Below are 24,319 nucleotides of genomic sequence, written 5' to 3'. Positions count from 1 at the left end.
AATTAGCCAGCAGGTCCCTCTGAGTGGCTTTGCTAAAACTCCTGCCGTAGGAAGTATCCTATGGGAGCCAAGTTGCTAAACTGATGTGTGGTTTTCCCTTAACCCCCTCACCCCTGACTTTCCAGCTCCTGACGACACTGCCAACGTGTGCAGTGTCACCGTGTGCCAACTAGGTGCCAGCTGCCATGGTTTATATATTGTAAAATTAGTGATCTGGGACTCGTGAGCACTGAGAACAGGTTAGCAATTGCTTAAGAGCTTTACTTGTGTCACTCTGGGGCAGGGAGATGGGTGAAACATCTTAGGCTTGAAAGTGATTCCCTGCAGAGTGACGTGCTCAGATCTGCACAACAGATCTGTCGTTTTGGTCACCTTATTAGATCCCTGCTTGAGAGGTTGCTTGCAAGAATCGATTCCTCTTCACCTTGATGTGTCAAGCTAAAGAGAAATCTGTGCTGAAGCACTGTCTGATCAGACGAGTGCCTCAGTTCAGGATTGTTCTTTGACAGCTACAGAAACACCAGGACGATCAGCGCCTTCAGGAACAGATTAATTTGATCTTGAGGCTGTCATAAAACAGGTCCCTGAAGTTTGAAGACTCTTCAAATAGTTTGGGCCAGCAAGGAGCAGCTGTACCTGGCGGCTGCGGTAACTCGGGGCTCCGAGTCTCAGAGAGCGTGGTGAAAGGTGACCCCCAGCTGGTTGCTGGAGGGAGCTGAGGCAGCGTTCAGCTCTAACCTTTGCCTTCTTGGCTGGCATCTTTGCACTCCTGCTGTCAGTGGGTGTTGAGTGTCCTTCCCCCCAGCCTCAGAACGTGCCCTCAGATGTAGGCAGCGTTTAGCAGCTAGAATTCACTCAAATATAAAGAGTACAAATCATGCATTTTCTGCTTTTGCTTTGGAACTCTTAGCTTGAGGTTTTCCTGCAGGCCATGAGGTTTCTTGCAGCAGCAGGGATGAGTTCTGTTAGCAAGAGGCTGTTCTGTGCTTCAACTGTGGGAAGATGAATGGTTACCTGTGCACCGTTAAATATAACTTGACACCTAGCACACCGCACTTGCAGCCTGTGGGGTGCTTTAACAAGCAGGTAAATCAGCAGAGGCTGTTTTGCAGCCGGGGTGATGCTGGGTGATTAAAAAGCAGGGGCAGAACAAGGAGTTTCTAGTGTTTCTTCTTGCTTGTCATCCGACTCTCCACTTCTACTGTTCTTTAAAAAAAAAAAAATGGAAGGCACAAAACAGACCAGCAACAGAGACTGTCCAAGAGAAATACTTGGTGCTTTATAAACAAACAAGGAAGTACCCTTAGGTGGGTGTGATAATCCTCCTCTAATGCGTTTTTGGAGTGCAAAAATAGATTTGTTCCTTTCTTGCTCTTCTCTCCAGGACAAAGGTGTACTGGGTCTTGTACTGGGTCTGGCTGGAATGTTAACTTTCCCGGCAGCAGCCCATTCAGTGCCGTACTCTGTACTTGTAGCTGGAACAGCAGTGTTATCACACCAGTGTTGTGTCTACTGCTGAGCAGCAGTGGCACAGCATTGGGCCTTTCTCTAACCCTCCTAGGGGGTGGGCAAAAAAGTGAGGAGAGAAACATCACTAGGGCAGCTGACCTAAACCAATCAAAGGGATATTCCATACCATGTGGTGTCACACTCAGCAATAAAAGGTGGAAACAGGAAGAAGAGGGGAGGGGTGGGCTCTCGTTGAGAAGACGTCGGTCCTCCTCTCGAACACCGGCTGCGTGCGTTGAGGCCTTGCTTCAAGGACGTGGTCAATCATCGCTCATTTGTGGGAAGTAGAGAGTAATTTCTTTCCTCTGCACTTCCATATAGCTTTCATTTATTTTGTTTGTTTGTTTTCCTCCCTTTTTCCCCTTTCCCTTTTATTTTCCCCTTAGTTAAATTGTTTAGTTCATGGTAGTCTTTATTTAATTATTATAATTATTTCCCTTTAATTAAATTATCCTTATCTCAACCCGTGAGTTGTTCTTTGCTTTACTTCTCCCCCTCCTCATCTGAAGGAGGGGGAGTGAGAGAGCGGTTGTGGGGTTTAGCTGCCCAGCACGGTAAAACCACCACAAAAGGCAGAATAGGCAACTGCAAAGTTAGACCAGGGAGGTCAGTTTGTTCCATACTGAGAAAGACAAGCCTAAAAACAAACTAGACAGATTTTCTTTGTACTATTTATCTTCCGTCAGCAAAGGCAAAGCTTATGACACTTGTTGGTGTGCGTATATATATTTATCCGTTGCTCTCACAACAAAATTTTGATTTGAAGAGGGCACACAGATCTGATTTTTTTTTTTCTTTTCCAGTAACTATTATAATAAGCACTGGTATTTTTGTATAAAAACAGAAAAATACAAAACAAAAGACTGAATATTATGTGGTATGCATGACATTAAAAAAAAATGGTGGTTTCAAAGCAATATGTACCCTGGTGTGTTTGCCATATCCTAGAGTCCAGCTTAAAGTGCACCTGATCTGTATTGCATTTTGATATTAATCTCTATGTACAATGTTTTGCATGTAATTTATATGGTTTTTGGGAGAAAAAAAAAAAAAAAAAAAAAAAGAAGAAAACCCCAAATACCATGAATCTGCCCCAAAAGTCCCCCTAAACCTACCTGATGTTCTCCAAAACCCACAATTTACCCTTTTCCACCATGATGACCACGGAAAACCCAACGAAACCAAACGGAGACCCCAAAACACGTCAAAAACAACCCAAACAGAACTGGATCAGAAGAAAAAACCCCAAAAACTATGAATTTCCCCCCAAAACCACCCTAAACTCACCTGATCTTCTCCAAAACCCACAATCCACTCCCATTTACCTTAAGGACCAATGAGAACCCAAAGAAACCCAACGGAGACCCCAAAACACGTCAAAAACACCCAAAAAAAGAACAGGATCAACCCCAAAAATGAAAGAAAACCCCAAATACCATGAATCCACCACAAAAGTCCCCCTAAACCTACCTGAAGTTCTCCAAAACCCGCAATTTTCCCTTTTCCACCACGATGACCATGGAAAACCCAACAAAACCCAACGGAGACCCCAAAACACGTCAAAAACACCCCAAAAAAGAACAAAATCACCCCAAAAAAACAGAAGAAAACCCCAAATACCATGAATCCACCCCAAAAGTCCCCCTAAACCTACCTGAAGTTCTCCAAAACCCGCAATTTACCCTTTTCCACCATGATGACCATGGAAAACCCAACGAAACCCAACGGAGACCCCAAAACACGTCAAAAACACCCCAAAAAAGAACAGGATCGCCCCCCAGAAAAACAAAAGAAAACCCTAAAAAACAGAAGAATACTCCCAAAACCATGAATCTGACCCCAAAAAGACCCTATACTCACCTCATGTTCTCCAAAATCCGCAATCCACTCCCATTCACCGTTAACGACCAACGAGAACCCAACGCGACCCAACGGAGATCCCAAATGACATCAAAACCGCCCCAAAATCAACCCGGATCCTCAAAAAAAAAAAACAAAAACCCCCTGATTTCACCCCAAAAGAGCCCCCTACCAGCATGTGCTCGGCCTGCCACCCTTCGTCGCGGGCCATGCGGGAGGCGATGTGCAGACAAAGAATGGGATCAGAAGAAAAAACCCCAAAAAAGCATGAATCCACCATCACTCCCTTCCATGAATATGACCAACAAGAACCCAACGAAACCCAACAGAGACCCCAAAACACCTCAAAACCACCCTGAAATCGACCCGGATCCTCAAAAAAAAACAAAATGCCATGATTTCACCCCAAAAAACCCTTAAACCTACCTGATGTTCTCCAAATCCCAAAGTCCACTCCCAACGACAATAAAACCCATTGGGAACCCAACGAAACCCAACGGAGACCCCAAAACACGTCAAAAACACCCCAAAAAAGAATGTAACATGAAGAAAAAAAAAAAAAACAAACGTAATTTCACCCCAAAATCACCCTAAACTCACCTGATCTTCTCCAAAACCCACAATCCACTCCTATTTAACATACTGATGACCAAGAACCCAACAAAACCCAACGGAGACCCCAAAACACGTCAAAAACACCCCAAAAAAACACAGGACCACCCCAAAAACAGAAGAAAACCCTAAAAACAGAAGAAATCCCCCAAAAACATAGATTCACCCCCCAAAAAAAATTAAACTCACCTGATGTTCTCCAAAACCCACAATTTACCATTTTCCACCATGATGACCAACAAGAACCCAACAAAACCCAACGGAGACCCCAAAACACCTCAAAAACTTCCCAAAAAAGAACAGGACCACCCCAAAAAACAGAAGATAACCCCAAAAGCCATAGATCCACCCCAAAAGTCCCCCTTAACCTACCTGATGTTCTCCAAAACCCACAATTTACCCTTTTTCACCATGATGACCAACAAGAACCCAACTAAAACCCAACGGAGACCCCAAAACACGTCAAAAACACCCCAAAAAAGAACAGGATCACCCCCAAAAAACAGAAGAAAATCCCAAATACCATGAATCCACCCCAAAAGTCCCCCTAAACCTACCTGAAGTTCTCCAAAACCCACAATTTTCCCTTTTCCACCATGATGACCACGGAAAACCCAACAAAACCCAATGGAGACCCCAAAACACATCAAAAACACCCCAAAAAAGAACGGCATCACCCCCAAAACTGGAAGAAAATCCCCAAAAAGCATGGATCCAATCCCAAAACCGCCCTAAACCTACCTGATGTTCTCCAAATCACAAAGTCCACTCCCAACCACCATAAAACCCATTAGGAACTCAACAAAACGCAACGGAAACCCCAAAACACGTCAAAACCACCCCAAAACCGAACCGGATCAGAAGAAAAAACGTGATTTAACCCCCAAAAAACACTTAAACCTACCTGATGTTCTCCTAAATGTACAATCCACTCCCAACCACCATAAAACCCAATGGAAACCCAACAAAATCCAACGGAGACCCCAAAACACATCAAAAACACCCCAAAACAGAAGTAGACGTGAAGAAAAAAACACAACAAAAACATGAATTTCCCCCCAAAACCACCCTAAACTCACCTGATGTTCTCCAAATCCCACATTTCACTCCCATTCACCATGATGACCAACAAGAACCCAAGGAAAACCAACGGAGACCCCAAAACACGTCAAAAACACCCCAGAAAAGAACAGGATCACCCCAAGAAACAGAAGAAAACCCTAAAAAACAGAAGAAAACCCCAAAAAGCACAGATCCACCCCAAAAGTCCCCCTAAACCTACCAGATGTTCTCCAAAACCCACAATTTACCCCTTTCCACCATGATGACCATGGAAATCCCACCAAAACCCAACGGAGACCCCAAAACACGTCAAAAACACCCCAAAAAAGAACAAAATCACCCCAAAAAAACAGAAGAAAACCCCAAATACCATGAATCCACCCCAAAAGTCCCCCTAAACCTACCTGATGTTCTCTAAATCCCACCATTTACCCTTTTCCACCATGATGACCACGGAAAACCCAACGAAACCCAACGGAGACCCCAAAATATGTCAAAAAGACCCCAAAAAAGAACAGGATCACCCCAAAAAAAACAGAAGAAAACCCCAAAAACCATGAATCCACCCCAAAAGTCCCCCTAAACCTACCTGATGTTCTCCAAAATTCACAATCCACTCCCATCCTCCACAAAACCCAACAAAACCCAAGAAAACCCAACGAAGACCCCAAAACACCTCAAAACCGCCCCAAAATCAACCCAGATCCTCAAAAAAAAAAAAAAAGGGGGATTTCATTGCAAAAGAGCCCCCCAACAGCATGTGCTCGGCCAGCCAGCCCTCGTCGCGGGCCATGCGGGAAGCGATGCGGAGGGCGAAGCACTTCTTGCCCAGCAGCGAGTTGCCCCCGTAGCCGCTGACGAAGGATGCAATGCGGCGCTCGGTGGGGACATGGGTCACCAGGGTGCGCTCGGGGTCACAGGGCCACCTGTTCACCACGGGCTCTGTGAAAAAAGAGAACAGTTTTTGGGGTGAATTTAGGGGTTTTAGGGGCTTTTTGTGTTTTTTTTTGTTTTTTTTTTGGCTTTTTTTTTGTGTCTACTTGCTTGTTTTGGTTTTTTTTTTGGGTGTTTTTGCTTGTTTTGTGGTGTTTTGGGGGCAGTTTTGCCTGTTTTGGGGAGGTTTTTGGGCGTTTTTGCGTTTTTATTGGGCATTTCTTGGGCGTTTTTGAGCGTTTATGGGTGTTTTTTGGGCGTTTTTGCGCGTTTTGGGGCGTTTCTTGAGCGTTTTTGCGTGTTTTGGGGCATTTCTTGAGCATTTTTGTGTGGTTTTGGGCAATTCTTGAGCGTTTTTGCGTGTTTTTGGGTGTTTCTTGGGTGTTTTGGGGAGTTTCTTGGGCGTTTTTGAGCATTTATGGCTATTTTTGGGGCGTCTGCGCGTTTTTGGGCATTTCTTGGGTGTTTTTGGGTGTTTTTGGGCATTGCTTGGGCGTTTTTGGGGTGTTTTTGCCTGTTTTGGGGCATTTTTTGGGCATTTTGGGGTTTTTTGGGCTCACCTCGCAGCGGCAGAGGCCAGCCGACGGAGTGGAGGCAGCGGACGAAGTCCCCAGTGGCCAGCAAGGGGAAGATCTGGTGGCCCACACGGGTCATGATGTGCATGGAGGCCACGACGTAAGGCGAGTCGGTGAGCTGCACGCCCGCCTTGGCCAGGGGTGACAAGGGGGGGGCCCATGCTGAAGGGGATGATGTACATGGTGCGGCCTGAGGGATCCCAAAAAAAGGGTTGGAGACCCCAAAAAGGAGACCCCAAAAAGGGTTGGAGAAGGAAACCCCAAAAAAGGCTGAGGAAGAAGACCCCAAAAAGGATTGGAGACCCCAAAGAAAGGTTGGAGACCCCAAAGAAGGTTGGAGAAGACCCCAAAAAAGGTTGAGAGAGGAGACATGAAGACCCCAAAACGGGTTGGAGACCCCAAAAAAAGGTTGGAGACCCCAAAAAAGGTTAGAGAAGACCCCAAAGAAGGAGAGCTCAAAAAAGGTTGAAGAAGACCCCAAAAAAGGTTGAGTGGAAGACCCCAAAAAAGGTTGAGAGAGGAGACATGAAGACCCCAAAACGGGTTGGAGACCCCATAAAAAGGTTGGAGACCCCAAAAAAGGTTAGAGAAGACCCCAAAAAAGGTTGAGTGGAAGACCCCAAAAAGGGTGAGGAAGACCCCAAAAAGGGGGTGAGGAAGGAGACATGAAGACCCCAAAAAGGAGACCCCAAAAAGGTTGAAGAAGACCCCAAAAAAGGGCTAAGGGAGAAGAAATTGAGACCCCAAAAAGGGGTTGAGGAAGGAGAAAATGTGAAGATCCCAAAAAGGGTGAGGGAGACCCCAAAAAAGGATGAAGAAGAGACCCCAAAAAGGAGAGCCTAAAAAGGGTTGAGGAAGAAAACCCCAAAAACGGTTGAGTTGAAGGGGGAGACCCCAAAAAAAAAGGTTGAAGAAAACCCCAAAAAAGGGTTGAGGGAGAAGACCCCAAAAAAGGTTGAAAAAGGAGATGTGGAGAACCCGAAAAGATTTGAGAAAGACCCCAAAAAGGTTGAGGAAGAAAGAATCCTTTTATAGGATTTTGCCCCCTTTTTATAGGATTTTGCCCCCTTTTTATAGGATTTCTTCCCCGCTCTTTTATGATTTCTCCCTTCCCTTATAGGATTCCCCTCCCCATTTTTATAGGATTTTTCCCCCTCCCATTTTTATAGGTTTCCCCTCCCCATTTTTATAGGATTTTTCCACCTTCCTTTATAGGATTTCCCCCTTATTTACAGGATTTCCCCCTTTTCTATAGGATTTCTCCCTATTTTTATAGGATTTTCACTCTCCATATAGGATTTTCCCCCTCCCTTATAGGATTTCTCCCCTTTTTATAGGATTTTCACCCTTTTTATAGGATTTCTCCACCTTTTTTATAGGATTTACCCCCTTTTCATAGGATTTTTTCCTTTTTCTATAGGATTTCCCCCTTTTTTATGGGATTTTTTTTTTCCGTTTCTTTTAGGACTTTCTCCCTCCCCATTTTTTTTTAGGATTTTTCCCCCCTTTTTATAGGATTTCTCCCCATTTTGGGGTCTGACCTTCCATGCAGCCCGGGAAGTGCTGCTGTAGGGCCTGCTCCAGCTGCTGGGGGCTCATCCAGTTGGGTTCCCCCCTTTTTATAGGATTTGTCCCCATTTTTATAGTATTTTCCCCTTCCTTTATAGGATTTCTCCTCCTTCTTTATAGGATTTTCCCCTTTTTTATAGGATTTCCCCCTCCCCTTCCTTTATAGGACTCTCCCACCCTCCTTTATAGGATTTTTCCCCTTTTCGATAGGATTTCTCCCTTTTTAATAGGATTTTTTTCCTGTTTCTTTTAGGACTTTCTCCCTCCCATTTTTTTAGGATTTTTCATCCATTTTTATAGGATTTTTCCCCGTTTTTATACAATTTTTCCCTCTACCTTTATAGGATTTGCCCCTTTTTTATAGGATTTCTCTCCCCTCCCTTATAGGATTTCCCTTCCCTTATAGGATTTCCCCATTTTTATAGGATTTTCCCCCCTTTCTTTATAGGATTTCCCTGGTTTTTATAGGATTTACCCCCTTTTTTGTAGGATTTCCCCCTTTTCTATAGGATTTCTCCCATTTTTATAGGATTTTCACCCTCCTTATAGGATTTTCCCCCTCCCTTATAGGATTTCTCCCCTCTTTATAGGATTTACCCCCTTTTTTTGTAGGATTTCCCCCTTTTGTATAGGATTTCTCCCCTTTTCTGTAGGATTTCCCCCTTTTTTTGTAGGATTTGTCCCCTTTTCTATGGGATTTTTTTCCCGTTTCTTATAGGACTTTCTCCCTCCCCATTTTTATAGGATTTCTCCCTGTTTTGGGGTCTGACCTTCCATGCAGCCTGGGAAGCGCTGCTGTAGGGCCTGCTCCAGCTGCTGGGGGCTCATCCAGTTGCCCAGCTGCGGGGTCCTGTTTTGGGGTCGGGGGGGCACGGCGTCCCGCTCCCACTCCGTCACCAGCACCGTGTGGCTCTCCACCCGCGCCATGTCCCGGGGGTCCGTGCGGGCCAGCCAGCTGTGGGACGGGACACAAAAACCCCAAATCAGACCCCAAAATCCCAAATCAGGGCCCCAAAACACAAAGCAGGGCCCCAAAACCCAAACAGGAAACCAAAAACCCCAAAACCCTAAAGGGAAACCCAAAACCCTAAAGGGACACCCAAAAACCCCAAAACCCTAAAGGGAAACCCAAAACCCTAAAGGGAAACCTGAAAACCCCAACACCCTAAAGGGAAACCCAAAGACCCTAAAGGAAACCCAAAGACCCCAAATCGACCCCAAAACCCCAAAGCAGGGCCCAAAAACCCAAATGGGAACCCAAAAACCACAAAACCCTAAAGGGAATCCAAAGGCCCCAAAGGGAACCCAAAAACCCCAAAACCCTAAAGGGAACCCAAAGACCCTAGAGGGAACCCTAAAACCCAAATCAGGGCCCAAAGACCCCAAAACCCTAAAGGGAACCCCAAAACCCTAAAGGGAATCCAAAAAACCTAAAGGGAACCCGAAGACCCCAAACCCCAAAAGGGACCCCAAAGACCCCAAATCAGACCCCAAAACCCAAATGGGAACCCAAAAGGGACCCAAAACCCCTAAAGGGAACCCAAAAACCCCAAATCAGGGCCCAAAGGGACCCCAAAGACCCCAAATCAGGCTCAAATCCCAAAAGGGAACCCAAAAACCCTAAAACCCTAAAGGGAACCCAAAGACCCCAAATCAGGCTCCAAAACCCTAAAGGGACCCCAAAAACACCAAATCCCAAAAGGGACCCCAAAACCCCAAATCAGGCCCCAAAACCCAAATGAGACCCCAAAGACCCCAACGAGGAACACAAACCCAAAGGGGAGCCCGACCCCAAAAGGAGACCCCAATTTTTATAGGATCGTCCCCAAACCTTTATAGGATTTTCCCCCAATTTTTATAGGATCACCCCCAAACTTTATAGGATCGCCCCCAGATTTTCATAGGATTTCCCTCAAATGTTTATGGGATTGTCCCCAAAATTTTATAGGATTGTCCCCAAAACTTTATAGGATTTCTCCCAAACCGTTATAGGATAACCCCCAAACTTTTATAGGATCTTCCCCCAATTTTCATAGGATCATCCCCAAATTTCCTAATTTCTTCCCCCAAAATTTGTAGGATCACCCCCAAATATTTATAGGATTTCCCCCAGACCTTAAGGGATCATCCTCCAATTTTTGTAAGATTGTTCCCAAAATTTTATAGGATTTTCCCCCAAACTTTATAGGATTTCCCCCTCATTTTTATAGGATTTTCCCCAAACCTTTATAGGATCCTCCCCCGATTTTTATGGGATTTTCCTCCAAACTTTATAGGATTTTCCCCCAATTCTTATAGGATCGCCCCCAAACTTTTATAGTATTTCCCCCAAAACTTTATAGGATTTCTCCCAAACTTTTATAGGATTTTCCCCAAACTTTTATAGGATCATCCCCCAATTTTTGTAGGATCGCTCCCAAACCTTTATAGGATTTCTCCCAAACTTCATAGAATCATCCCCAAAATTTTATAGGATTTTCCCCAAACTTTTATAGGATCTTCCCCAAACCTTTATAGGATTTCCCCCAAATTTTTATAGCATCTTCTCCAGACCTTTTATAGGGTTTCCCCAATATATTATAGGATCTTCCCCAAACTTTATAAAGTTTCTTTATAAAGAAACTTTAAAAACTTTTTTTAAAGTTTCTCCCAATTCTTATAGGATTGCCCCCAAAACTTTATGGGATTTTCCCCTAAACTTTATAGGATTTTTCCCAAACCTTTACAGAATCATCCCCAAACTTTAATAGGATTTCCCCCTAATTTTTATAGGATCGTCCCCAAGACTTCATCATATCTCGCCCAAACTTTGTCAGACTTCCCCCAAACCTTCCCGTGCCATCTTTCCCAAATTCCCCCGGATTTTCCCCAAATTTCGGCCCCAAAACTCACCAGTTCTCATACTTGGGGAGGGGCAGCAGCGTCCCGTCCTCCTGCAGCCCCCTGAGCAGCTCCCTTCCCTCCTCCTCGGAGTCGTCGCAGAGCCGCAGGGCCTGGGGCCGGCACAGCCTCGCCCCCTCTTCCACGAAATCGCGCGCCGGGGGTGGGCGCGCCGCCAGGGCCCCCCCGTGCAGCCCCCGCCTGGCGTTTTGGGGTGAAAAAGAGAGGAAATGGGGCAAAGGGAGAAAGGATCGAGCCCCCGGGGATTGCGCAAGGCCTCGCTGTGGCCTTTGGTCCTTGGGATGGTATTTATCTTCCTTCAGCAAAGGCAAAGCTTATGACACTTGTTGGTGTGTATTTCCAGACCCCCAGCTACTGGCACTGTAGCGCATCTCTAATTCTTTGGTACAAAAGGTTCAAAATCTCTTAATGCAAAAATTTTACCAGCACCCTGGAGAAAAAAAAAGAAATCTAAAAATCTTACCAACTTCTATTACAGACCTGCTGAGTGCACCAGAGTTACTCGTTTTTATTCAGGCTTTCAGGGGCAACTTCAGTTGGTTTAGCGCTTGGATTGCTATGTTAGCAGATGTCAGTTTAAAAAAAAAAAAAAAAGCTTTTGAGGTCCTTTTTAAAATGAGACTGCTTTTTTGGAATGTAGGGCTGCAAGGTATCCTTGGTTTTGCTTTCTTCCCATTCCTTAGACCAGATCCATTCAGATTCTGAACAGCGTTCCCAGTCTGTTCAGGAAGATGGAAGGCAACAAGCAAAATGATGAGCTCCGTGGGCAGTCAAAAGAGCTAAACCTGGAGAGTGTTTTGAGTCAAACTTCCATGCTAAGGAGCACCAGTAATTGTTAGAAGTAGATGCAGAGGAACCTGCATGGCACTGGGTGTGTTTCTGAAGGTGCTAAAGGTCCGAAGTGACGATTCCTATCCATACTAAAGAAGAGAAGGAAACCTTGCACTTAACTACTGTTTTTATTCCCTTTGTCCAGCAGTCAAAAGCAGTAACTAATATGAGAACCCAACTTTTCCTCTCTTTATTTTAGATTTGGGAAAATTCCCTGCCAAAAAAATATTTCCTGGAAAATTCACTAGTGTTTGTGTGAGTAAAAGGTTCCAATCTTTTATTATTAATTTATAAGAACTATTTCATCCACTTTTGTCCAGAAGAGTCAGAAATAATTTGCACAGAAATGTGCAGCGTTTTAATGAAAGGATTCAGAATCACTCTAATTTGAACTTTATCTGGTCTGGTTGCAGGTTTTGTGACATTTGATGTCTTTAAAATAAAAAAAAAATCAAAATTGCTGACTTCATATCAGAAAAAAAGAAAAAAAAATGCTTGTGGCTAAATAAAATCTGTTGCAGCTCTGCTCATCGAAAAATCATTGGCTGTTAAATTGAACCTAAGTCGTCTTCTCTAACCTTTCATGATCCTGCAGCAATGGATGATGATGGATATATGGATTAGGGAACAGCACGTGATGGCAAACCTGTGGTATTTGCTACAGCGCAGAAAGAAAAACCAAATTGCTTCCAAAAAATCAAACTAATTCAAAATCCTTGGTATCATGCAGCCATGCCACTGGCAAAGTGAGCATTCCCCTGCCTCTCAAAGCTTGCTGTACCCTTGATCTGCTGTCTTCCTGCTGTTAATTGATTGCAACTCTACGTGTCTGATCAGGGCTACGAGTTGTTCTCGATATGGAGATCATACAACATATACTGTGCACGCTTGTGTGTATAGATATGTTTATCCTGTATGCATGTACATCCATATGCATATTTGTGTGCTGGCCCCCAGATCACTCATGTTACAAAGCATCGGCCTCGAAGGCATACTCATCAAAATCTTTTGTAGAGCCTCCATTTTTTTCTAGTTCCCTCAAAATGAGAGAATTTTTACGTGCTCTCTGTGTCGAAAAGGCAAAAATTCTTTTCACTGTCGCTCTCGCTAACTTTCTCTCACTCCCTCCTCGTGTGTGTATAAACACAGATGTGTGTATGCGTATGCACATCTGTGGATTTGGATGCACTGGTATGTTTTTTGCTGTACAGGTAATAAAGTCGGGGAAAGGTTTTTGTGTTTTCTTAATAGGTGAAGAAATCTTGAAGACCAGAGATTGGAACATACTGAATTTTAAATTAAAAAAAAAAAAAAAAAAAAGTTAAATTGTCCAGCTGTGGAAGATGGAGCCTCATTTTTGCAGCCACTTTGAATCATGAGTTCATCTCTAAATGCGCTGTTTTTTTTTTTGTTTGTTTGTTTGTTTTTTGTTTTTTTTTTTGTTTGTTTGTTTGTTTTTGTTTTTATTTTTTTGAAGAGCTAACTAACCCTGGCTGCCTCCAGTCTGAGAGAGCATTCAAATGGACTTGCTTCCTCTATTAGTTATAAGCTGTTTAAAAGCGCATCCTATGTTTGAATTGTGGATGAGAGGTTCCCTTGGCAAAGTGAGGAGGAAAATTCTTCCTACCCCTTTATTATTAATTCACGGATTCAGTCTTGGTTCGGCCTACAGGAGCAGTTAACTGGAAGTCTTTGAAGATCGATAACTTTGCTGAGGTTGTCCAGGAAGGTGAAATCGAAGAACCACAGTGCCTGGAACGTGCTGTTTAATGCGTCCTAACTGTGTTCTAGAGAAGTTATTTGTAGCCATAGTTGATTATTGACTTGTATGTATCATCAGGTGGTTTTTTAAGGAGTGACTCCGTTTTCAGGCTTCCAGATGTGCTCCAAGTCATATTATTGAGGATGTGGAAGAGAACGCTTGCTGACAAAGCTCCTGGCAGCTTTACAGAACTTTAATATTTAGTTAGTTCATGTAACAGCTGATTTCAAGTCTTTGCTCTCTTCGAGAGACTGATAACTTGATTTGATTAACTGAAGAAAGCTGGAAAAATGTTCGTTCCTCATTATTTTTCACTTGTTACTTTCTTTCGGGTTACTTTTAAAAAGAAGATTTCACTGATCACAAGCCAGTAGAAGACTTTCAGCCCAAGCAAGGGTGAAGACAGCTCTCTCCAAGAGCAGAGGAAGTCCCTGTGGAGAGAACCCGAGCTTGTTACCAGAACTCGTCGGCATGTCTAAACAAGGAGACGATTGCTACTTCTATTTCTATTCTACCTGTACCAAGGTATGGCTGGCTTTCCTTTGCTTTGCTTTTTTTTCCCCTTTTTTTCAGGAAGGAGTAGATTAGGAGGAGGAAGCACACTGGTCTTTGGTTAACTTGAGAACCAGATAGATTCTGAATTCAGCTGTAGCAACATTAGGCAGCAGCATGGCCATTTTTGAGGCTGTACTATATTTTCCTTGTTGGTTTCCTTTTGGTTCCAGGGAGACAAATGTGCCTACCGCCACTGCGAAGCTGCTCTGGGCAATGAGACGGTCTGCAAGCTGTGGCAGGAGGGTGGTTGTTTCAGGAATGTCTGCCGATTCAGACACCTGGAAATTGACGTGAGTGCCTAACGATGTGTTCTCAAAATAAATCAACAAAAGCATTTTTCAGTGCCGTAGGTGTACTGATTGTGCTTTTGCAGGATAGATTCGTTTGCTTCAAAATCATACTGTTTTCTGTTACCAAGAGAGGGGGTGGGAAGAAGCAGAGGGAAATAAAATCAATGCCTTAGGTATGTCTTAGCAAGATATTTTTATTTTTGTTTTATTAGATGCTGACAGTTTTCTCAACAGATGCAGAACAGCTGTTAAATAGACTGCTAAAACCTGCTGGAGCAGGGGGGTAATAAACAGGCTGTTCTAATGAACTATCAGGTCTCTTCTGACCCACAGTCCTTCAGATAACGCTGTTCTAGCTGCCTGGGGTAGGAAGTGGGGAAAGTTAAAGGTGCAGAAGAACTAAGTCTCCAAGAAGTAGTTCTAGACAGGGTTAACCTAGGCAATTTCAGATGTTCTTTTTCCCTCTGAATAATCCTAGTATAATCCTAGGTGTATTAGTTTAACCCACCCTCAACTGCTGTCTGAGCGTGCCTGTCTTCTCAAACTGAATGATGACAAATCTAAATGTGCATAGTGGTTACAGCTTATGCAAACTTTGTGAATATGCCCAGAAATACTACACTTAACTGAGAAACTGACCTTTGGAATGATGTTTCAGCACTGTGTTGTGACAGCTGTCATGATCTGGAGCTGTGCATCTCTTTGCAAGCCTCAGGTGCATGTTATCACGAGCTTTTCTTTCTTTCTGTCTTCAAAAAAAGCGCAGTGAGATTCCTTGCTACTGGGAAAACCAGCCGGGAGGCTGTCAGAAAGCCAACTGTGCTTTTCATCATGCAAAGGGACGTTACATGAATGGACAATTCTTACCACCAAGCAAGAGTGAGTTTAGGTCCTTTGTCTTTAAGCGCTGAAGAATTTTGAGTATTACTTAGTGGGTACCAATCCTGTAGGGGGCATCAGGTAACTGTTCATTTGTGAGTGCAGGAAAAGGTCTGCAGTCATAGGTGTACTGCACCGAGTGTACTGCTGGTGTTTGTTTTCTGCTTTCGTGCTCAGCTCCTCTTTGCTTTGTGTGATGTTTGCCTTGCAGTTTGCTTCCTGTTGTTTCATCTTTTGCTGGGTGGTAGGGAGATGTGTTGTTGTTCGAAGGGAAGTCATTGTTCACGGTGTAAGCAGTGATGGGATGGGCAAAAGGAGATGCTGAATTCGTTGTCTGTGTGGGTTATCTGCCTTTCCTACCATCTCTTTGCATTGTGGTCAAAGTTTTAAACTGCCATATTACCGATGATCCTCCTCTTCCTCTAGCTACACTGCCAAGTCCACCTGAGTCTGCGGACGATGATTTGAAAGTGGCTCAGATGTCACTGCAGCAAAACAAACTTTCTGTCCAGTCAAATCCCTCTCCACAGATAAGGGGGTGACAAAAGTGGAAAACTCTGAAAATGTCCCAAGCCCTACACACCCTCCAGTTGTAATCAATGCTGCAGATGATGATGAAGATGATGATGGTGAGCATGTTTTGGTTCTTGGAAGGAATTTGTGCTGTAAATGATTGTGTAAATCTTTCGTTCTTGAAGGAATTTGTGCTGTAAATGAATGTGTTAAATCTTTGGTTCTTGAAGTAATCTGTGCTGTAAATGAATGTGTTAAATCTTTGGTTCTTGAAGGAATTTGTGCTGTAAATGAATGTGTTAAATCTTTGGTTCTTGAAGGAATCTGTGCTGTAAATGAATGTATAAATCACAGATGACCTGAGGTCTGACTAGCGATAGGGCAGGCAGTCTGGCCAGGTCACTGGTGGCTTTGTCTGGCAGTCAGTGGACAGAAGCTGAAACGTTGGAGGAAAGTTTAGAACCACTCCTGGCTTTAGCTGGTCTGTTGTGTAAAGTTCTATGTGAAACTAGGAAGGAAATTTCTTTTTTCTGTCTGAAGAGCAATGTGTTGTGTAGTAGTTAAAGCTGCAGAGAGAATCTAGAGTCCTAGATGTTTTGTCCTAGTGTATTCTACTTAGGAGTTCATCAGGTCTGTGTAGCTGTTTAAAAAAACAAAACAAACAAAACAAAACAAAACAAAACAAAAACAACAACAACAACAAAAAAAAAACAGCAACAAAGTTTTTTATATGAACCATGGGCTGAAGTGTCACTGCATGAGCTACGTAATCATGAACAACCTGGTCTATGCATAACTGAATAGATTTTTCCCCTTCAGACCAACTTTCTGAGGAAGGAGAAGAAACTAAAACTCCCATCCAGCAACCAGCTGTGGAAGGCAAAAATGGATTACGGGTGATTTCCACTCGGAAAGGCAGTTCTACTACTACTAAACAAGGTATTCCAGCACGTTAGTAGGATAAATCAGAAGAACTTGACAGTTAACTCAAAAGCAGTGTGGTGTAAAAACACAACAAAATGTAGGGGTGCTGAATGGACTCGGTTATTTCCATGATCTCATTTCTGCCATTAATACCATCATGTGCCCATTGGGTGAGAAAGGTGAACTCCTTTTCTTTACTTTTGGAGAACAAAACAGGGCCACAGCATGGAGTTTAAATGGCTGCACGTGCAGCCTTGCAACCACTGTTGATAAGCCATATCTAATGATAGAGGGATCTAATATCGTGTAAATGGATTAAAATTAAAACTACATTTTTAACCCTGAAGGATGAAAGGAGGGGCAAAATGCCATTGGTTCTATGGCTCTTTCACTTGTGAGGAGTGTTGACAGGCTTTATTCTAAATACTTCAGAAAGTTCCTGAGTGCTAAGAAGCCTGAGGACCTGTGGTCCTCAGTGAGTGCCTCTAAGCCTGTCTCATTAACTGTTTCCTGTTTTCAGAGGGCAATCTGAATTTTGGAATAAAAACGCTTGAGGAAATCAAATCGCAGAAGATGAAGGAAAAAAATAAGAGACACGGTGGTGAGTTAATATTCCCTACTTTCTTATCCTGTTCATGGCAGGTGATGGTGACTGGGAGCTGCTTGAGGGACAGACTTCCATTTTTAGCTGGGGGCATAAAGCAACCTGATTCTCAGCCAGCTGGTATTCTAAATGGGAGTTCAAAGGGCAACCAGAGGCAAATTAGTCACCTCTCTTATTTACATGCTCTGCTTGCTGTATTTTTGACAGTAACAAATAATTTAAAGTTTTTTGTTCTTTGTGATAGTTTTTTATGTTGGGTAAACTTCCTTATGTTTTGGTTGCTCTGAACAGAAGGTTCTTCAAGATCTTCTCTTTGTCCCGTTGATTCTATGATTTTTCCTGCTCCAGAAAAGGAAAATGTCCGGACAGTGGTGAGAACTGTGACACTGTCTTCCAAGAAAGGTAATAATGAATGCTTTTGTTTTGATTTCATTACTCCTAAACTGGAGGGTTAAGCAATAATTAAAACAATTCACCCATGTTAGCCTTCTGGTGCTGCCTTCTGTTCAAAACGTGCTTTTATGCTTAAAGTCCCTGGTTGTACTGGAAAGATTTGGTGCTCAGGTTAAGTGCAGTGGCAGGAGAAAAAAAAAAAGTGTCAGTATGCAAATAGGGGGGTAACTGAAAAACAGAAGAGTAACGAGAAGAAAGAGCTGTAGAAGACAGTGCTATATAAGAAGCAATTTCTGAAGCATTAAAGAGGCTGACAGTGGCAGGTGTGGACACAGTATGACAGGAGTTTGTGTATAAATTGTTTAGAGCTGTTCAAATGCCTTTTAAAGGGAAAAAAGTGTGGAAGTACTTTTACTCGTAGACATTCACCTTAGAAAGGAATATTTCTCAGCATATGTACCTAATAATATTCTGCTTGCTTATGCAGCTTTGTTCTGCACAAAGTATAGCTGTCAAGCAGACTCAGATTCACTCTCTACTATCTCAGCTGGAATTTGAAGCAAGCACTGAGACTATTAATATTTTTTTTCTATGTTAATTATAGTTAAAATATGAGTTTATGTGGTTTAGCTGTCAAAACAGTGTCTGACTGGGGTTTTTTGGACATGGGCTAACAGGATACTATTTCTGTTGGCTACTGGTTTCTGTGAAATAGAAAAAAAAATTCCCTTTTGTTTTAGGGGAGGAACCTGTGGTTCGACTAGATCTTGCTGATAGACAAGGAAAACGGAAAGCCTCCACGGGTAAGAACTTTTTATGAGCTGTTACATAGGTGCTGCCTTCTATATATGACTGCATTAAAGAGTATTTGTGATGTATGAAAGGAAAATACATTGCAGTGGAGATCTGTGTTGACTGCAGAAATGGCAAAAAAAAAAAAATCATTTAGCAGCTGAAAGGCAATTCTATGAAAATACGCTTGAAAAATAGAAGCTTATTGTTGACTGTTCTCAAACCTTCCTGCAAAGAAAAGTTCTTACAATATTCCTTGTTTTCTCTGAAGATGATGTAAGCACCCTTCCAGTGAAGCGCAGCCTTGCTGAAAGGCTGGGGAAGAAGGTAGAGGCTCCGGGAAATGCTGACAAAGCACCCAAGAGAGATACAGGTACTAAACGGGCATCTGGATTGGATTCCTGGGTTTCGTATTTAGTCTTTCTGTTTGTCCTTTTCCAGTGATGTTTCTTTTTGCATGTTGGCTGAGGTCGTAATCACTCGGATTCAAAGTTACCTTTCCTGTCTTGTTTTGAAATGTGTACCTGAAGCCATTATGCAGCCTCCCTAATTCGTTCTTTTTCTGTTTTGCAGTTCAAGTTCCCAAGTCTCTGAAGGACAGGCTGGGATTACCTCCTAAACAGACCAGTACTGAGAGAGGTAACAGCTAGATATTAAATATGCTTTCTCCTCCTTCCTTTCCATGAACTTGGACTGCTTTCATACATCCCTAAAAACTAATTTAAACGAAAACAAAGAACTGACGCCTCTTGCTTGAGTGCTGAAGCTCTTCTGACAGCCACTATCAGAAATCTGGCTCTAGGTGTGTGTTTATTTTCTACTTGTGCCTTGTCAAGGTTTTTAGCTGCTTCTGTGAACCGTTACGTACAATTAGAACAGAACCACTGCCAGGAGCAGGAATTTGAAATGCAGTCTGAAAAAGTAATAAAGTAAAGCAGCATTTCTGTGTAGCAGTTCTCTCTGGATAGGGCTGGTCTTCAAAATACAAGTGGCTCAGAGGAGGAGGAGAATGTTGTTCTAAGGATATTGTTCTAAGATGCATTATTGGGAACACTCAAGATTAGTTTTCCTTAGTGCTCTGACAAATTTTGGAGACTTAAAATATTGCTGGACTCTCTTTAAATGTTGGTGCTTCTCCTCATTTCTTGATGATGACAGGGAAGGCCGCTAAGCCGATGGGAGAGATCCATGTGAAAACACTGGAGGAAATCCGTCGTGAGAAAGCTCTTCAGAGACGCGAAACTCAAGCCAAAGCCGAGGCTGAAGGGCATGGTAAAACTGAAGATTCCAGTGCAGGGGCAAGAGCTGCTCGTGCAGGTCGCATCAAAACTTTCTCTGAAGCCTTGTCTGAAAAAAAGAATAATCGCTTGGTAGAAGAGAAGAAAAAAGCAGGAGAATCCCATACCAAGAGCAAAATTCAGGGTGAGTCCAAGAAGCAGCTCGCTCTGTCCGGGCCCAGCAAAGGGCAGGCGAAGGAGCTGGCAGGAAAAGTCAAGCCAGGAGAAGTGCGTGTTAAAACCTTGTAAGAAATAAAGCGTGAGAAAGCTCTGCGGATGCAGCAGAGTGAAGGAAATGTGCCAGCTCCCTCAGCACAACCCAGACCTGCCCCAGCAGAGCAGAAATCTTTATGGAGCACAAAACTAACAGGTAATAAGATGCTTTAATGCCTGCCCCAGTGAGGTGCTTCCCATATTGAGCAAGTTCAGTTTGCTCAGGATCTGCTTCATGGATAAATGCTGAATGGATTGCACATTGTAGCCTTTCTCTCTCTCTCGCATGGGACACAAGGAAATAAATGCACAAAGGAAACAAGTTCCCAGCTTTCTTTATTTCTGCCGTTGACAAAACTTTTTTTTTGTCTTTTTTTAAAGCACCTGAAAAAGAAGAAAAGAAGGCAGTGGAATTGAACCGGCCTTTTCCTAAACTTTCCTCTGTACCTGATGTACAGGTGAGTCCTCTGTGAAGACACACATACATTCGTACAATTTCTGATAATTCTGACAAGTTTTGTTACTCACCGTGTGCCACCCTCTTGAGTGTGTTCTTACCCTTCAGCACCTGGTAGGAGCTGCAGTGCAGTCTAAATCCTATCGCCAGCAGCATTTCCAGACAACTCTGTAATCCTCAAACTTGGAATCAGTCTGTTTATACCACAGCAACAAAAAAACCCTGTTAGCACCAGCTGAAATCTACACAGTTAACGTGAAGGGAATTCTTTTTGTTCTTACTGATTTGATCTGTCAGACATGAAGGATTTAATACAGAAGGCCAGAGTTCTGTGTTCAAGGAAATCAATCTGTCAGTGGACACTATATAGGGGAACTTGTATGACTTTCTGCTGCTTAAAAAGAATGTGATAAATAGATGTACAGCAGAACACCCTAGCTGTTTAAAGAAGCTTGCCATAGTGGATATTGCAGATATGTGAGACTGTGTCCATAGTAAAGAATGGCTCTTGTTACAGGCAGAATTTTATGGAAAAAAAAAAAAAAAACAAGAGTAACCTGAACGATATTAATATGCCGTTCCACATCAAGACCATTTTGGAGGGGTTGCTGATCAGATTTTCTTAACGAAATCTCCAAGGATTTATTTTTTTTTTGTCCTATTCATGCACTACTTTTCTTTCCTTCTAGCCCACTCAGCAGCGTGGAACTCGTAAATGTCCAGAGAAGAGCTTTGAAGAGAGACGGTGGGAGAAGTGGCAACAGAGAGAACAACAAGAGAAGCTTCGGAAGGAGGAAGCTGCTGTCAAATCTACTGCTGGCTTCTTTAATACTGAACCAGCAGGGAAAGTGGCAGCTCAATTTCAGGGCCAGGAAGCTAAAAGTAAGTGTTGAAGGTTAAGAGTTACTTAGGTTGTCTTCTGAAATACAGACAGAAGATGACAATTCTCATGCTGTAACTCTGGCTGGGTGCATTTTGCCACGCAATGCTACGAAGCGAAGGGTGTACTTTCTTTTTCTTAGTTTGTTTCTTTTCCTGCCAGCCAGATGTTAGGTAAGGAACGGGAGACTAGAAAATGACACTACAAATGTGGACTTTGTAGAACAACTTAACTGTGGGACATCACTGCAAGGGAGAGGAAGCTGGTACAACAGTTGCATACACTCTTGTCCTACTATAACTGCTGCTTTTTCCTTTCCTAGCGGGAGCAGGACTTTAAATATAAAAGCTGTCTATATTTGTGAACCTAGCTTGCACTTAGGATTGCTATGTGTCTGAGGTTTCCCTTGTCCTGGATTATTATTTACTGTAGCTATTCGGTTTCTTTGTTCCTTTGTATGGATTGTTGGTAGACAGAGTTTACTATGTGGAAAAGATTCCTGAGAATCCAGGCAATGGCGGTGTAATTCTGCTGGCCAAATGCATTTAACTGTGTAGAAGGACTGTGGAAATGATTAAGAGAACCTGGATTTTTCCTGAGGCAGAGCAAGACTGTATCAGTTCTCTCTTCCTTTTACTCTAGCCAACTTTATGACATCTGTGAAGCCTTCGGGTGGGAAAGTCACTTTCCCCAAGAAGAAGGCACTGAAACGTAAGGCACCTGGGAGTTATCCCTCTGCCATAGCAGCTGTGGAACTAGGGACTGCCTTTGATGCTGACATGATGGGACCTCCAGCCAAAAAAGCAGCCATGGTAAGGCCAGGGGCTAATGAAGAGATGGATCCCTTGTTAAATTTCTACCCTCCTCTAGGAGAAAAGGTGGAAAACTCAAACGTTCTGCAGGCCTTCTGTTTCCTTTTAAATCCAGTAGCTGTCTACAGGATGCTTGTAGAACCCTTCTGTATTTATGAGATGAATGGCACTCTTTAACGAGTACTCTGATGCTGTGATTTCTCTGGTGGGGGGGATTTTGTCCATTAATGCCATGTTCTTAAAAGACACCAGATCATGAGTAACCTCCAGGTGAATATGAACTTTCTTCAGGAGCACCTTGGTTTTGTATTTTGGCCACGGCTCCGCAATGCCAGAGGAGAAGCAGTGTGGAGGAAAAAGCTATTAAGGAATCTTTTACCCATGTGTCATAAATACTGTTTTGCTGCTTTCTAGGGTGTTTCAGATGTGCCGGAGCACGTCCCAGCCATCAGACTTGAAGAAAATCCCCAAAACAGGTGACAACCCCAACTTGTTCTTTTTCTCAATCAGTGTATATCCCCAGGGAAACATAAGTTCTGTCACATGTGGGAAAAAATGAGGGTTCTGAGATAATTAAAGCCAAAATCCATCAAAGGAATAAGTCACCTGAAACCACTTTCTAGCAGCTAGCAGGATTGCTTAATTAGGCTTTCTTTAAATGCTGCAAGTCAGCGCAGCTTTCCAGTGACTTCTTGGGTTGTCTGAATACCTGAACGAGGATGAGGTGAAGTTCTACTTCGTCGTGAGGTGATAGATGATGAGTAGTGTCCTGTGCCTTTTGGTCCTCAAGAATGCCACCTCAACTCCAGGTGCCCTGGCTTCACAGATAAACCCCCAGACTGAAAAATGTACCTGGTAACACATCGGGCTCTAAATGTAGCCCTGGGTTGATTGATAACAATCCCTGTGTAAGATTGAAGTGTAGGAGGGCTTGCCTACAGTTTTAAGAGCCGGTTTGCAGAAAAGGGATTTCCCGTTAAGAAATGGCATATCCTGATTGTTCTTTCTTGCTCTCCCAAGACCTGAAGTGCGTCTTGGAAGCCCGGGAAGATTTGAGGAGCAGATGGAGATGGATCTCGAGACCTCGACCTCAGCTTCTTCCCAGCTAGAAGAGGCACGGACACGCCGGCTGAGTTCCACAGGGAACGCGCCCTTATCTGCAGATGAAGATTTTGAGAAGCTACTTTGGGAAATCTCAGGAGGCAGACTGGAAGCTGAAATCGACTTAGACCCAGGGAAGGACGAGGATGACCTCCTCCTTGAACTCTCCGCTTCGGCCTGGGACGCTGCCAGGGATGGCACAGCCGCAGCTCCACTGGCCACCCGCCCTCAGCGCGGAAAGTGGCCTCCTCCTCTTCGTTGCCATCAGAGCTGGCCAGCAGCATCCTCAGCTACACGCAGGCTGTGCCTCCCCAGCCCCAGGGGCACTGTGCAGCCCTCCCTGGAGCGCAGCTCTGCGCACACGCCCCACGCCTGGGGGCCTCGCTCTTTTGCCCTCTCTCTGGCTTTTCACGCAGTCTCCCCCCTTCCCTTCCCTTCCCTTCCCTTCCCTTCCCTTCCCTTCCCTTCCCTTCCCTTCCCTTCCCTTCCCTTCCCTTCCCTTCCCTTCCCTTCCCTTCCCTTCCCTTCCCTTCCCTTCCCTTCCCTTCCCTTCCCTTCCCTTCCCTTCCCTTCCCTTCCCTTCCCTTCCCTTCCCTTCCCTGCCCTTCCCTTCCCTTCCCTTCCCTGCCCTGCCCTGCCCTGCCCTGCCCTGCCCTGCCCTGCCCTGCCCTGCCCTGCCCTGCCCTGCCCTGCCCTGCCCTGCCCTGCCCTGCCCTGCCCGTCCCTTCATTTTTTTCCTCCCTCTCCCTTTTCCCTTTAATTAAACCATGCTTATCTCAACCCTTGAGCTCCATGTGTCTGTCGTATTTTCTTCCCCTGCCTCTTGGAGGAGGGGCAGGGAGAGAGCGGCCGTGCTGGAACTCGGCTGCCCACCTGAGGAAAACCAGCACCCTGTTGGGACAGCAGGGGCGTGCTGGAGTGCTGCCTTTCTCCACTTCACCATTTGCCCAGAGGAAGGAAGGATCTGCCCCTCTGACTCTGGCCAGCACTGAGCGTCCTTTTGGGATGCTGCCAG

The 24,319-nt window shown here is 44.0% G+C and overlaps 2 protein-coding genes across 7 annotated transcripts; one reads left to right on the top strand and one right to left on the bottom strand.

The window, feature by feature from the left end:
- Positions 1 to 2,083: 2,083 nt before the first annotated feature.
- LOC311442085 (phosphoenolpyruvate carboxykinase [GTP], mitochondrial-like) lies at positions 2,084 to 13,662 on the bottom strand (the record flags this gene model as incomplete). Its single annotated transcript, XM_084530853.1, has 4 exons — positions 2,084 to 5,985; positions 8,891 to 9,075; positions 11,013 to 11,334; positions 13,536 to 13,662. The coding sequence occupies 4 exons, from the start codon at positions 13,660 to 13,662 to the stop codon at positions 5,738 to 5,740; spliced, it is 882 nt and encodes a 293-aa protein (XP_084386979.1). The 3' UTR covers positions 2,084 to 5,737.
- LOC311441888 (zinc finger CCCH domain-containing protein 11A-like) lies at positions 13,318 to 24,069 on the top strand. 6 transcript variants are annotated; one of them, XM_084530485.1, is made up of 16 exons: positions 13,318 to 14,139; positions 14,340 to 14,459; positions 15,221 to 15,338; positions 15,765 to 15,967; positions 16,671 to 16,790; positions 17,296 to 17,376; positions 17,728 to 17,781; positions 18,513 to 18,575; positions 18,836 to 18,937; positions 19,138 to 19,203; positions 19,723 to 19,986; positions 20,436 to 20,512; positions 21,201 to 21,393; positions 22,034 to 22,203; positions 22,618 to 22,679; positions 23,224 to 24,069. In XM_084530485.1, the coding sequence occupies exons 6-16, from the start codon at positions 17,349 to 17,351 to the stop codon at positions 24,062 to 24,064; spliced, it is 1,920 nt and encodes a 639-aa protein (XP_084386611.1). In that variant the 5' UTR covers positions 13,318 to 14,139; positions 14,340 to 14,459; positions 15,221 to 15,338; positions 15,765 to 15,967; positions 16,671 to 16,790; positions 17,296 to 17,348; the 3' UTR covers positions 24,065 to 24,069. The 6 variants fall into 6 exon arrangements, with proteins under 6 accessions (XP_084386611.1, XP_084386610.1, XP_084386614.1 ...); XM_084530484.1 differs by lacking the exon at positions 15,221 to 15,338 and having other exon boundaries at positions 17,671 to 17,781; XM_084530488.1 differs by lacking the exon at positions 23,224 to 24,069 and having other exon boundaries at positions 17,671 to 17,781; positions 22,618 to 23,185.
- Positions 24,070 to 24,319: the final 250 nt, after the last annotated feature.

The sequence above is a fragment of the Aythya ferina genome (assembly GCF_964211825.1).
Source record: "Aythya ferina genome assembly, chromosome: 10".
Taxonomy (NCBI): Eukaryota; Metazoa; Chordata; class Aves; order Anseriformes; family Anatidae; genus Aythya; species Aythya ferina.
This window is presented reverse-complemented; position numbering and strand designations above follow the sequence as displayed.